At 44.5% G+C, this 15761-nt stretch overlaps 1 protein-coding gene across 4 annotated transcripts in view; it reads right to left on the reverse strand.

Annotated features, from left to right (window-relative positions):
* Positions 1–15761, reverse strand: part of RPTOR (regulatory associated protein of MTOR complex 1) — a 110938-nt gene extending 95177 nt beyond the window's left edge. For 2 of the 4 annotated variants that reach the window (XM_072352272.1, XM_072352269.1), the window contains exons 1-3: positions 15110–15758; positions 6975–7077; positions 4804–4886 (exon numbers count right to left, since the gene is read on the reverse strand). In XM_072352272.1, the coding sequence (XP_072208373.1) occupies positions 4804–4886; positions 6975–7077; positions 15110–15271 (348 nt within the window). In that variant the 5' untranslated portion in view covers positions 15272–15758. Of the gene's footprint in view, positions 1–4803; positions 4887–6974; positions 7078–15109 lie in introns of all 4 variants that reach the window. The other 2 variants (XM_072352270.1, XM_072352271.1) reach the window with 2 other exon arrangements.

Raw genomic sequence — 15761 nt, forward strand, 5'->3', positions numbered from 1 at the left:
GAGAAGTCCCAGAGCTGCCGGACTGAAAGGACAGGAAGGTGAGTGGGGAACAGATGCTGCACAGACAACAAACAACAGATCTCACTGTGTTGCATCTCTGAGAGGTACACACCTGTCACACTCCATTAGGTGGTTTATCAGAGGAAGTAAAAATCCCCAATTCCACAGCACACTTGACCTTCAGCTTGAAATAGAGGTTCCCACACAAAAACAAGGTCCCAGCAGATCCAGTCAGCTGCATCTCAAAGCAGCTCAGAGGGTTCCATGCCCCAGCACCTTCACTGGCTCACCTGCACATCTCACAGGGTCCAGCACCAAAGCCCAGCTCCACAGAGCCCTCCTCCAGGGCACAGCTCCTGTGTGCTGCTGTAGTGCCATTAAAAGGAAATTAAGCCTTAGCAAAGCACACCGATGGGAGTCACAACCATCTGCTCCTCAGCTGTCTTACCACTAGCTGAGCAAAGACCCCCACGTGGCAAAAGCCCCCAGGAAAAGCAAGGTTTCACAGACATGTAAAATGCTGATTTTAAATGAGGCAAGCCCTGTGTCTCCAGTGTTAACACACCTCACAAGCAATGGAGAAAGGCAAGCATCTCTGAGGTGGCTTTCTTCCAGAAGACTCACAAACACGGGGGTTTTTTGACTTGCCAGTGTAGAACTGGGAAAGTTTCTATCAGATGCACAAAGCATCTGGAATAGGAGGGTGACTGAAATTCATTTGGACTAGCAGAAATCACAAGAGTGTCAAATTATAGACCGTGATGAGAGAAAGGCAAAACTTTCCGGGCAGTTTTAAAATAAAGAAAGCGGTCAGAAGCCACAGCTGAACAAAAAAAAAAGCTGTAATTTCATGCAAATTTAATGAGCATATTCTCCAGGCTCCTTCATACCTGATTCTGAATTATGCGAACCGTGCATCATTCAACCTACAATTCTGCCTTGGGCTACACAGCCCCATTCTGATGTGAAGGTGAATACACAGGAATAGAAAACAAGGAAACTCACTTCTGTGGAAGCCAGAAGCCAAGAAATGAGGTGTCCATTACAAGCAGGGAAATAAAACAACAACAACCAATGTCTGGCATCTAAGAATGAAGCCAGAAATCACAGGTCAACCTCATATTTGACAAGGGGCAACTGCTGCTTTTGTATAGAAGAAGCGCTGCAGCCCGGCTCTGAGCTGCAGCCCAGAGAGAACAGAAAAGCACTCTCCCTCCAACCACTGCTCAGGCTCTATGCAGGGCAGCAGCAGAGTGCTGAGCAGCACCCTCCTCCTCTCTGTCCTATGTACAATATTACAGCAGAGAACTCGAGTTCTGCAAGTGCTGATAAATGGATGTGAACTGGGATTTATGCAACAGCCGCTTCTGCTCATGAAGATCCACGTTAGCTGCTCATCACAAAGCATCCCACTGCAGCAGCACTCTCAATTCAGTTTGTTTTTTCTATTTGCATACAAACACTGTTGACTTTTAACTAAGGAAAGTTCCTTCCTTTTGAATGGTGTAACTTGCAATGTTGCCAAAAGTAAAGCCGTAAACAAACAATGTGGAAAACACTCATTTCTCACTGCCAGGACTTGCAAACTGTTCCTAAGTCATTCACTGCTACGCTGCACCTGACACAGGCAGCATTCTGCAAAGGGTAATAGAAGAAAACCAGAAGCAGAGAAGTACCATTCCGACATAATCAATTTCTTATCTAAACACTGAGCACTCGAATCTCCAAAAGAAACTTCACAAGTACTTTATTGCAGGCAATTAAAGTGACACAACGCATTATCCCAGCTAAGGGCTCTCCTTTATCACAGCCACTCTCCTGATGCTGCAGGCTCCAATCTGGAACATAAGTCCCATAACCAGTGCCCTGGTTCTGCCCAGCTCCTCCAGCCTCCCCAGCAGGCTGCAGATACCCCCAAGCACAGCCATGACCAGGACGCCTTCCCAGAGCTGCACTATGGGGTCCCAGCTCTTCACTTTCACTGCCTTTTCCTCCTTTCATTCTCAGCTGCTTAAGCAACCCCCTTTATCCCCTCTAATTAAGCCTGCTTTCCAGATTACCCTCACATTTAACCCCTTCAGCACCCAGCAGAAGTCAAAACCCCTGGCACGTGGCAGTACAGGAGAAGGGCTGTCTATTTTAATTTCCAGTCATTTACTGGCACCTGAATTATCTCCACACTGAATTGCAAGAGCTCTAACTGGTTCCGAAACATTCTGCAGACATGAATTCTTCGCCGTGTGTCTGTACCTTTGTCATCTGCTACTTCCTTCCCCCGTTCAAACCTTCATCTGAGAATCGCAGTGAGATGACTGAGCATTGTTTAACTGCAGTATTTTGCTGATGAAAGAATGTCTGTAGTGTTTTTTTTACTCCTGCAGCACACAAATTTATGTAGCTACACAACAATAAAGCAAAGTCTTAAATATAATCAGCAGAAATACTTCAAGCCACGGCAAGCTGATAAATTATTTAGAAAGGGGCTCGATAAGACCTGAAGGGAAATATGCATCAGCTGTGCAGCCCGGGAGCTCCCAGAAACAAAGACTTTTCATCCTTGTCCCTTTTAAGGCTTTTCCACCTGAACTATTTGTATGTAACAAGTACAGGCATTTATTCGAACAACATCTTGCAGCTACAAGCAGACAAGGGCTGCACTGGCAGCGATGTTAGAGGACTTCTCAGACAACATCTATTATAGAAACAGTCCTGGAAGGACTGACACGATCCATTTACCAGCAGTTAGTGCTATTTGTGCATTCACAGTAAGATATCGATGACAGCCACTTCCTGGCTTAAGGACCCACTGTAACAAACCAGTAACACACCTAGTTTTTCCCAGAATTGTCTTCTTCCCATCAATTCTTCTGCCATTCCAAAACACTGAGAAATAGACAAAACTAGCTGTATTAGTATTTATATGAAAGGGCTAGGAAATTCAATAATGTTCCTATTGTTTTATTGCAGATGGCACATCAACTTCTCTTTATTACTGCAGAAAACTCAAGAGCCCTGTAGAGTGCAATAAAACAGTACGTGTTTAGCTTTGCAATGTTTCAAAGGGCTGTGATTTACTCCTAAGGAGCAGGCACCTTGCACACAAACATCCGAGCTGGGTAATTGCCTCGTGTTTTGTGCAAACTCTACCAGGCAGCGTGAGCTCAGCCCACACAGTGTGTACCTGCTGCTTCCAGGCACCTGGCCCTCCTTCCTTACTAATATGGACTGCGGTGCTAAGGAGCAGAGAGAGCTTTGTTGTCACCTTAGCATCGAGATGTTTTACTCTTCCTATTTGTTTTCAGATGCTGTTTGTGTTTGCTGCCAAATCGCTGGGCTGGCAGAGAGAGTTTAAAATAAATTGCCAATGCTCCGTAAGGAAGAATGCAGAAGGAAATTCTCCTGCCTGAAACACATCATATATACTTCAAGAATAGCCATTCTTACACAAACTCACAAAACACTTCAGGAAAAAAGCATACCCACTGAATATTCACATTTGAAGTGTTTTGTAGCAAATTACCCAAAGATTTGGTAATGTAAACATTTCACGGCTTAATACAGTAGGTCTCCCCCAGGTAACGAACTGCTAATGAAAGATAAACCCAGTTCTACTTGGGCAGCCCTGAATAAGGCAGCAGAGAAATATCCAACACAGGTAAAAGGTGAAGTACCCTTACTACACTTATTTGTGTTCAAACTGCTCAGAATATACTGTTATTCCATTACATTAGAGTCCAAAAGCTGAGGAGGGACTCAATGCAACCAATGAAGAACCACCCAGCATCTGTTCAAAACCACACACAGCACTACCACCCTTTCTGGTGAAAAACATTCCCATTGCCTAGCAAAGGAAAAACCTGTTTACTACTGCAAAGATAATGTCAAAGTCATTTGTCTTTTATCCGCAGGTATTGGTCCTTTATGAAGGAAAGAAAACGTGGGGAAAGAAAACAAGGAGAGATCCAACAGAGTGCCCTTATCCATACCTCCTTAAAATGAAGACCTTAGAATTAGTGCTGCTCCATAAGGGAAAAGGCAAATCAACAGGCAAGCTCATTCAATTGAGTTATTATTTCTGTTTGGGTTACACGTTATTTGTTTATAATCATAAGTTTACGCTTTAGTAGTCAATAGCAGAGGTAGTTTGAAGAGGAATATTCTGACCCAAACTGCCTACAGCATACAGATAAGGACACAAACGTACTGGGGAATATTAATTGTGAGCACAATGCTACAGCTTGATTCCTGTATTCATTTGAAGCATGCTACAGACATAACATTTCCTTCCGGTGACCTCTGAGCAGTTCATTTACAGAGAGGCACAAAACCATGCACACTGAAACACCCAGAAGCAATGCACTTCCCCCAAAAGCCAGCAATGCCACCTTCAGCTTCCTCTTTACGTTACCATTCAGAACACTCACTTTCAAAACCTTAAACCCACATCCTACAAAAGCTCATATACACACACTATACCAACTCGATCTAGTTTGAATTAGACATTAACAAAGCTTTGAAGTCACCAAAACCAAAAGCTTCCGTCCACTACTAACTGCACCACACTGACTTCTTCCAATCACCAAGTTCAGAACAGCGCTGATGAGCACTGGGACGCAAACTTCTGAAGAAGCTGAGGGCAAACACATTTTTATTACAGAGGAAACCACAACCTCAGAATGAAAGATCAGAGAATATCCCAGTGCTCCAGTACAGGTATGCTGCTTGGATTCAATAAGAGCTGAGCACCAGCCCTGGAGAAGCACCACACCTGTAGCTCACAGGGGAAGCCCCAGGAATACTTACTCTCGGCTGCCAGTTTTCATACTGCTTCTGCAAATTCGCACCAATGGTTTCCAGAGCTTTCTGAGGACCCATTGACAGAGGATCTAGGAAATAAAATGCAAATGAGTCTTTTTCACCACGGTTGAATCACTCAGTTTGTCAAGAGGACAAAATCATTCCCACTTCTATACGCATTTAAGCCTTTAGCAAATCCACGCTATGGTTTTGTAAAATTCAGATCTATAACCTGGGAGACCCAAATTATTCCCAAATTCTTCATTCAAACACCAATTAAAAACCACTAGAGCCTGTCTAATGTGGAAGAAGGCCTCACAAAGGCAATCAATACAACTGTTTTGAAAGAGAAGCGAGGCTTAACACTTGTTGCTGTTAATATTGACAGGAGGTTTCTGTAGTAAATAATGACCGAAATCGAAACAGTTTACATAAGTATCACAAATGGTGTGAAGTGTCTGAAGCAGGAAGCAAAGGTTGTCAATGAAGCACGATTTTGCATTTAGCCAGAAAAAAAAAATCATCAAATATTTAAGCACTTTAAGAAGTTAATTTTATCACCAGGTAATTACTACAATCCAGAGCGAGTAAGATATCAGCTTATGTGCTTCATTCAGAAATCACAGCCATATAATTGACACTCAACAAGTTTCCAAAAATCTAGAAGCTAATACCTGAAAATTTAATACAAATGATTTTAAAAGCAATTCACCGAATCAATGACATTTTTAATATCATCTTTATGAATATTCTATCTCATACCGTCAAAAGCAAAACAGGGATGATGAAAGCAGAATTTCTTACATGCATTAAAGCCAGGATTTTATTTGAAATACATTATCCTGATGCAGAACAACTTGAGGTAACACATTGTCTGCATTTTGCCAGACAGAAAACAAACACAAGCAGTCAGTTTTCTGCTCAGGCTTCAAGATGCACACTTCCTTCAGCTTAGCTGCAGCCGCTGCTCCAGAAGCACCACCAGAACAGAACAAACACTTCAATCCTCTCTGCAGACCTTGCAGTTTCAGCACTCATCTCCATGTATCTCAGTAATCTCCGGCACTCTGAACCATAACAGCACTCTTGATATTTAAAGCAAGTTTCAAGCAGATACCATTGAGCGGAACAACAGTTTGATGGACTTGGGAGGGCCTTCAGAGCAATGAACACTGACCACACAGGAGGCTGGAGGTGCTAAGGCTGAGCTCAGCACAGAGCTCCCTGAGCCCCCCAGCAGCACCAGCCCTGAACAACACCAGCCATGGCCGAGCTCTGGAGAGAACCACAACACTCCTGATGTTCCAAGGGCACATCTGGAAACACAGCAGGAGCTGCAGCTGGCTTCTGGCAGAGATGCTGATGGCCATTTGTTACCAGAGTGCATAGGTCGATGATTGCAGCTCAGCCTTCAGTAACAGCAATGGCCCCAAAATGCTTTTCACGCTGGCTTCTACATCTGGCAGAGACATTATGCTTCCACAATACACACCACTAGCTTCTCTTAAGACCAGTATACAGAAGGGAAAACAAGGATATTTTTTGCAGATTACACAGCTTTAAGTTTCTGGAGGAAGCAGAAATGGAAATGAATGCTTGTGCAGAAATGCACTAAAAATTTAATTAAAAAACTGCATTCAAAATTCTCTTTGTTGATGATAAGCACTAACAACTTTATTTTAATGACTCTGCAATACTCCTCGTCCTCTTTGCTCTTTACCCATGTATAAGTGAGAAACGAGGAGCTGTTCTCTCCACTGACTAGACATATTTGTTAGTGCATGCTCATGGTTTTTTAATTGCTGTAAAGTCATCAGCATTTTTTGGTTAAAAAAAGCACCAAAATGAGATGCTGCAGATTCATAAAGCAAGTTAGAAACGAGACGTCCTGAAAGTTTCTCAGTTTCTTGTTTTGTTTTTTTCAATAAGTTTAATTTGTACTATGATAAACTTGCTACTGCAGCCTATCATGCACCTCAAGGGGCAGGATTACAGTCAGCTTGTTCTTCTTTCTCCATGATATGTCATTCTAAAATAAAGCAGAAAAGGTGACCTATGGCAGCAGTTGCTGATGGACACATACATATCATCCACCATCCACTTCCTTCAGCTCACCCCAGTTTGAAGTTCAGGAAGCACATAACTTTGAGACGACCACACAGCAGCTCTCAACTTACCTATCCAGCACTCCAGGCGGGCACACGGAGTGGTCTTCACCACGTCAGGAGGGTCCACGCCGACATTTAGGCACAAAACTAAGGCAACGCTAACAGTCTTCATCTGGAAAGACAATAAAGTGTTCACTTAGCATGGAAACTGATCCATTTTGGGGGTTGAAATTCCACCACTACTATAAATTCTGAAGTTTCAGCTATACTTTGTTATCTGCTCTTTAACATGAGCTACTTAAAAGCTGATTACATTTTTCGTTTCTTAATAGAGCAGTAGAATACTGTTTTAACAGAACAGTACTTACTCTGCAAGAATAGCACAATCTTCACGTTACTGTTTTTGCATGTTATATCTTTAATACAGTATGGAAACGGATGTCATTGGATTTCTTCTACACAGCTTAAATCAGTCACTGCTCAACTGAGATACATTATTAAGACACGTGAATAAGCCATTCAGGGTCACTGATCAATATTAGAATGTATTATATCCTTTCTAATATTAAAACCAAAAACAATAAAAGGAAAAACACCCAAACGACCAAGGAAGCTGTTAGATATCCGATAGTGACACACAATGATACGTGCAATTTAGACAGACGCTGTCTTAGTCACTTCCTCTCAAGTCATCACAGTCATCCAGATTTGGAGCTCTCTTGGATACTCATGGCAAAACAGAAGGGGATAAACCACACTGTGATCAATTTACAGCTGTGTTCCTCAGTCAATGAGACTGCTATACACATGGCAGTGAGGTACCCACTGATACCTGAGCTCTGGGCAAAAAGCCGCAATGAACCAATTACTAAACACTATAGCAGGTTAAAAATATTACTTGAAAAGGATTATTTTAGTGCTTCGTTCTCTTCTCTAAACTCCTTCATCCCACTACCTAAAGCTGTGTTCCAGCACCAATGGAGCACAGGCAAAGTGCTGCACTTGGCAAAGCACAGCCACCTGCAGCCCCACTTCCCCAGGGTGCTCGTTACTATTCAGAACAGCAGGAAAAAGGCCCAAACTGCGTGCTCATAGAAAAAGCTAGAGCCACACAAATGTATAATTTATAAAGAAAGCAGAAAGTGGAGCAGAACACTATTCACACCGAGAAGGGGAAAAGGCTCTACATCGGGAAGGAAACCCTGCAGCCTGATGGGAGCCTCTGGAGCAGCCAGCATGAGGAATAAACCCAAATAAGTGAGCAGTGCATAGCAGTGCACTTAGTGGCCAAAGAGGGTGAGCTTCATAGGACTCCATCTACAGTGAGCCCTCTCTGTGCCAGCATCTTGCTGTTGATATCTTTCACGTTGCTTGCATACAAGAAAAGCGTCTTCAAGAAGAATTCCTGGGCTGGGTTAGTGCTGTGACCCACACAGAAGAGCACAGGGCTCCTGCCCCAGTCCTGCTGCTGCACCACAGGTTATTTGCAAGAATATTATTACAGGACTGGCCTAACTTTTAAAAGGAACCAAACTGCCCGAAAGCTCCATAGAGCTCTCTCCAGATACCCCCACTCACACACAATAACTCTTTTGACTCTATTTCATGCAGCACAGAGGTGCCACATACCAACCACACACACTGTAAAGAAAGTCAGCACCCAGCAGCAGGACCCAGGGAAAAACCAACCAACCAGCAGCATCAGACACCCAGCAGGCACTGATGGAGCCCTGAGCGATGGCAGCAGGATCCTCTCAGTGCATCACAGCCATCACAAGCCCACGTGGCCACAAAAGGAACGCACTGCTGCAGGGTGTCACAGTGCTGCCAGACCCAGCACAAGTCCCAAAGCCAGCAGGCAGCACAGAAAGCAACAGGACATAGAGCACACAGACTGCTCCCTCAGGAGAACACGTCCTGCCAAGCAATCAGTGTCTCATTTATTTATTGTTTCCCGTTTATGGCCTAATACTTGTTTTTCAATATTTTACTAGTAATGTCTGATCTGTGACTTATGCTGAATGAGATGCTATTTATCTTATATTCCCAAGTTCTGTGTTTTAAACAAGCATTTCTCCTTGAGAACAGACAGCGAGTCAGTAATGAAAAGTTAAGTCTAACCGATCCCAAAGACAAATGGGGTTATTTCCCCTCTGTCTACCTCCCCACAAGAGCCATAAAGTATTATATTTCACGACTATTTGTTCTGCTAATAAAGAGCACATCTTCAGCAAGAATTACGGCTCGCCAATGCTCCTCTCTGACTCCTATTCAACATCCGTGACGCTGGATCGTTGCAAATCAAAAGAAAGGCTGAACTCAATGCACTGAATAATGCTTTTTGTGCTTCTGAACTGTTTTAGAAGCTACTACAAGAAGCTCTGTACAGCACCGACAGCTTTGTAATACAAGAACTATGGGGACATTCTCATCTGTCATTAAAACATGGTGGAATTTTACATTTCAAGAACAAATCCATCACCGAAACCAAAAGAACAGATATTTGGTAAAGAATAAAAACAGGAGGATGCAGAGAAAAGCCCGAAGCACAACCCCTAAGTGCTCCTTACACCTGCAGGTTAATCGCTGCTGCCAGATGATACCCCAGGTATGCACACACTGTTCATGTGCTGAGAGCAGCGTGCACTTCACCCTGATGGAGAACAGCAGCACTTGGCATGCCCTGGCCCAGCAACCTCAGCCCTATGCCCTCAGGGATGGGTGGTATTGTGCACAACAGAACTGCTCCCAGTGTTAACATGACAGGGGCTGAGTCACGGCCATAGAAGGGCAGGGATGAAAGGCAGAACGCCTGAGAACTATCAGCACACAGCAACTTTCAAATGAGCCCAGCTGTCCAGGATGACTGGGAAACGATTTCTGAATGTGTTTTGGCTGAAGAATCTCAAATTTTTCTTTCTAGAGAAGGGGTAAGAAATGATGCAAAGCAATTTCAGAGTCATTGCAAGGGCAACAGACATGCAAGGAAGCAGAACAGTCTTAAGCATCCCTTCCCCTTTTTAAGCAGTGAAAGAAAGCATGGAGAGGCTGAGGAGGCACCGCTGCACTGGGAGGATCTGTGCCCAAACACTGCCAGGGCTGGGTGAGGCTGAATTCCCAGAAGGGCCCTGGCTGCTGAGATTACTTGGAAACACATCTCAGAGCTACAAGGAGCAATCAATCATCTCTCTGTTACCAGCGGCATTACTGTGCTGCTACCTTCAGAAACACCCAAGGGTAGACCTGCATGGTAGATCAGCACAACAGCAGCCAATTAAAACAATGTGTCCAAGTTAAAACAAAGAAACCCTAAAAACCTCTCCAGAAAATCTTCACCAGCCACGAGGCAAAAAAGGACAGAGCCCCAAGGAAGTGAGCTGGCCTTGGATTCCTGCAGCTGCACAAAAGCAGAGGGGGAAAAAAAACCCATAAAGAAGAAGCCAAGCATTAGCAAAGGGCTTCTGAAAGTGGTGGTGATTGGCCACAACTGCACCCAAGGAAAAAAACATTAAGTGCAGCATCCAGAATTACTCATCTGCTCATTGCACTTCTCTTGAATGGAGCAAAAAGGTAATTTTCTGTCATTTCACGTTCGTGGTGAAGTCTCTCCCCGCTCTAAAATTATCTTTGCTAGCGATAATATTGTCAGCTCCTTTCCAACACATTACACTGCATTTCTATCGCTTATTACTCATACTGCAAATATAATTACAACGAAGCACTCTCCAGGAGCTATTTAAGGGAACGAGACTCCTGGACATTTCTGTGTATTAAGCCATTAAAATTTCAGATTTGCAATAATTATTTTCTTCCCCACCTAGCTAGAAGAAGTAGAAATAGCAAATTCACGGCTAGTGCTTTATATATGCATTGCCTATTCCAGTCTTTAAATGTGGACTTAAGCCAAAGCTTAGAGGGAAAAAAAAAAGAAGACTTGCTTCCCAATTCCTAACAGACTGGAGAAAATTCCCCATACAGTTCCCTGGTCTTGGAAACCTAGGGAGAAAAAAAAAGAGAGATTAAATGATTAAATTCAGGTGAATAAAGGAGTATATTTTTTACTCTATAATCTCTGAACTTCCACCAAGTTAGATCCACTGACACAAAGCTTTATCTCAAAGCCTCCTACCTAAAATTAAGGAAGAAAACGATATTTCAGTGTGATGCTCAGATATAGCAGAGTATCTTCTGATTTTAATCTAAGCCTACCAGAAACACAACTGTAACTGACAGGAGTGAATTATTACCTCCACCTTATAGATATATCTCCATACCGGCAAAATCAATGGGATAGGAGATTGAACGAGCTAAAGATTTCAGTGTTTGTTACTGTTGTATAATGGCAAGAACTTTTTCTTTCAAAATATGACCAGCCACACTCTTCAGAGCTGTTGAAATCTGCTCTCACTGCTTAGAGATAAGAACATTTGTAGGCAGTGGTAGATACAGCACGAGCTTCCCAGCTCTGTTCAATCAATACAAACCATCTTAACCCAGAATGACCTCTGTTCTAGGTAAGAAGAGATGCAGATCTATAAGTGGGATGGCAGTGCTCATTATTTGCAGCAGGGGGTTGGAGTAGGGTGAAGCTGAGTTGCTTTGTTTTGGTTTTCACTTCGAAAGATATCCATCCACCAGCAGTGCCCCAGGCTACCTCTCAATTTGCACCTCCCCTAGAACAGCAACAACCACTTCTGTTACCACTGACCTAAAGGGTTTTCAGCCACAGCCCGAGGAGAGATACATCACCACTGCTCCCAGGGCTGCCCTACAGCAGCTAAGTGAAGTGCTCCAAACCAGCCACACCAGTTCACCCTCGTGCAGGAGAACAGGATCTACACTTCATTTAGTTTAGATCCTGGGCTAACTTAGTGGGTTAGGAGTTCCTTAAGCACAAACACAGTTGACAATGTGTGAAAATGCAGAAGAAAACACAAGACAAATGCTTAAGATGCAAGAAGCCATGCTGAAGGGGAAGCTGCAGCCCACACGTGAGCTCCTAGGCTAACAAGACCCTGTTTATTGCTACAGCAGCCTCAGTGGCCAAATACCTCTTGGTGCAGCCCAAAGCATCAAGCTCAAGCTGGAGTAACAGGCACGAACTCCCAGTGCAGCTACCCTTCACTGCTTTCCTTTGCCACAAGAAACATCTGCCATGCAGGCAGGTAAATGCTCCTTGTCTGAATTAAGTGCATCTGTATGCAGCACTGCCTTCATCTGCATTTCCATAGAAACCTAATTGTGTATTCCTCTTCTACAAAAACAGGATTTAATTCTCACTCAGCAAGTTATGAGGCAGCAGGAACAAAACGTTAAAGTGAAACTATTACAACCAGCTTTCTTGCTCTCCACTTATTTTAGAAATCAATATAAGCACAGCACAGCTTAATTTAAATATCCTGAGCTTAGTAGCAACTTGTCAGTAAAAGCGGGTGTATTTGAAACCTTTTTATTTAAATCAGCTTTCATGACTTGACTGTTTCTGAGGCTGTGAGATTTAATTCAATATACAGAGCATAATTCTAACCCTCTTGTGTTAAAAATATTCTTTAAATAAATAATAGATCAAAGCAGTGTCACTTTGATGGCATCTGTAGTCCAGAGAAGCGGGAGACAAGATTAAATGTCTTCAGAGCAGTCCTAAAGGATGAAAGGGGGGTGAGAGAACGTTCCGTTATTCTGTGTCCAGATTTACTACTGATTACCTTTCTTATTCGATTCTTCCCTCTTATTAGATTCCTGCCTTCTAAAGAACCTTCGAGTTCTTATAAACTCTGGGGTTTTTCAAGAAATGGAAGAAGGTGGGGAAAAAAAAAGTAATTCCATTCTCAAATCTTAGTGGAATCATTTCCTACAGCTGTAGTAAGTTAGGATCACAACATAGCATAGCTCAAGATGACAAATAAGGGCAGAACCAGCCTCTGCCTGTAGTTTCTCCATGATTCATGGGGAAAAAATGCCATAGATTTTTACCTGCAACTCTACAAATATGGGATTGTCTCAGTTAAACAACCTTGCTGTTTTAAATATAGGCTCATTCTATGCTTTGACAGGTGAACTGATCAAATTCAGAATAACAGAATGTTTTCCATACTCTCAATTCGCAACAAGAGATAACAGGTACAACCCCTCCAGCTCTCTCTGAGTCTTTCAATAGAACCTGGGAAAGAGAAAAGCGCATCAGAGGTGAATCAGATGCAAAAAAAGTAGCGAGGACCAGGAAGGGAAGCAACAAACCAGGGGAGTGTGACAAAGTAGCAATCAGACAGAGACGGCTACATGTTGGTTTTAGTTTGATTAGCAGCTGTGGACAGGCGTCAGAGGCCTCCAGTGCTGACTCAGGGCCACAATACTGACATCTCCTCACTGTGCTGCAATGCTCTACAGAAAGAAGCAACCTTCTGAAATCAGCTATGACACGATGAGTGGAATTCTTTATAAAACCAGAGAGCATAACCCAACAGTTACGTGAATTCAGGAGGAAGAGAAGAAAGTAGTGTTTTTCAGCAAGAAGTAATTGTACACAATGGCAAACTTGTCCAAATGATAGCAAATAAAGCTGTCCAAATACACAGTGACCACTTCTGATATCAAGAAAAGTTGTTTCAAGCTCACAGCAAAAACAGAAGGAATAATCAGAAACATTCTGACATGCTTCTACTTTCTTATTTCACAACAACTAGTCTCAGTCTCCATAAGATGAATGCACTCTGGGTCTGAATTGCTGAGCTTTGTGAGACATGCAGAGCACTCTGAGAGAAAGAAACTGCAGCCCCACAGGCACAGAGTGCTGTAACCACTGCTCTGCTCTTCACTGAGATGATACACTTTGTCTTCAGCAGCAGTATAAAATGCACTACAATAAATACAACTGATTACTACTACCTCTTTACTCATGCTCATGCTGTAACCTATTGATAATCAAGCCAATATCATTCCCAATTTAGAAAAAGACAGCTCTGCACATCATTGAACAAGCAAACAGGAAGATCCACGGGAAGGCAGAAGGATCACTAAAATAGACAAGTAATCTCATCCCACCTCCACAGTCTAGTAGAGCAAACAGCTCCCATGCCAAAACCCTTTAAAGGAGGCATACCTACAAAACTGTGTTCTGTGGCTCATCTAAATTAGACTCTAAACAAAAATTAATTCAGTCCATTAATGATCTGCCAAGTCCAATTTTCAGCACATAATTACTTAGATGATCCTGGCTCTGCCAGTGCTTCCCCAACACTCTGCAGAACTGTTTGGGTGAATGCCTCTCTAGGAAATTAATGTACAGCATCTTCATTCTCAGTCATAATGTCTCTGGAAAGAAATTAAAGAAATGAGTTTCACCAGCAGAACCCAAGTTAAGGTCAGAGTATTACTAAAGGAAGTGGAAATGTAACAGAAATCTGGTCACACACAAAACCACACTTAGCCATACACACACATAGATGGGTATCGCAACCATGAGACCCCAAGAATCCTGACCCAAAGCACATTCCATGAATGGAAGAACTGCAGCTGATTATCCTTTATGTTTCTCTGGTGGTTTGTACGTCTACCTATTTGTTTTTAACTTAAGCTAAGTTGGAACACAGACACTGCTCTGGATTGATGACATCCTGTCAGATGCCCATCACTCTTATATACAATGCAAATTCTAACATAGGAAAACTACCATTTTATAACACAGCAAATGCTTCATCTCATAATTGTCCTCTGTCTCCAGATTCACATGAGCTGTTTCCTGTCTCTCAAACACACACAAAGAACACCTTAATTTTATATTGCATATAACACGCTGCTGGCAAACTTCAAAACCACAACACTTCCTGCACCTTCACCACGAAACAAGCGTAACGACTGCATTCATTGCACCTCGTGCTGTCACCTGCTGATCCGCAGCACCCTGTGAGACCTCAGTCATTTCACTGCCTTCACTGAAGAACATCAGACTCCACTTAGAGAGCTCAAACGAGGGGGATATTCAGACAGCACGTTGCTGTGAACCTGGATAGGTATTTATCACAGCACCCCCCGAGCTGGACAGAACCCAACAAAGCTCCCTCTGTCTCCCACCTGTCTGCAGCCCCGGCACCACACGGCAGACACACAAACCGAGTTACCCGGTCAGGAGAAAAGCCCACAGCCCCGCTGGGGGACGAGCGGCCCTCCTCCCTCCCTGCCCACCCCCTCCCGCCTTCGCCCATTACCCGGTCCTTCATCCTCCAGCTCTGCGCCAAGGACTTGGAGCCCTCGATCTTCTCGCAGTGTCTCTTCTTCATGAAGGCCAGGGGCAGGTTCCAGTCCGTCAGGTCCGACTCATCCTCCTCCCCCAACCCCAGAAGGGGCGACTGCAGCAGCTCGGACTCCATCGGGGCGGGAGCTCCGGGCACTGATGGAGCGGCAGCCCCCGGCCCGGCTCGCGGGGGGGTCACGGCGGGCGGCAGGCGGCGGAGCGGCCCGAGGGCGGCCAAGGGCAGAGGACGGCCCGGCGGAGCGCTCAGCTGCCGGGGGGGGGGGGGCGGGCCTCCCCTCTCGCCTTTAGCCCCGCGGGCCCCGCGCTCGCTGTGGCGGGAGCCGCGTCCGGCCCATGGCGGCTCCGCGCTCCCTCGAGCTCCGGCGAGCGGCGAAAGGATCGGTGAGAGGCGAGGCAGGAGCGGGAGACGGAGAGCGGAGGGCAGAAACGACCCGCGGCGCCGGCAGCGCGACTCCTCTTAGCAGCGCGGCCAGGAGGCGGCCATCTTCTCCGGCCCACAATGCACCGCGCTACGGAGCGCCGCGTGGGACAAAAAACGCCGTGACGGACCGACCGCGGTTGCCATGGTGATGGCTGAGGCGGCCCCGCGTGGCGGACCCGAGGCC

This window comes from Excalfactoria chinensis, chromosome 17 (assembly GCF_039878825.1).
Source record: "Excalfactoria chinensis isolate bCotChi1 chromosome 17, bCotChi1.hap2, whole genome shotgun sequence".
NCBI lineage: Eukaryota > Metazoa > Chordata > Aves > Galliformes > Phasianidae > Excalfactoria > Excalfactoria chinensis.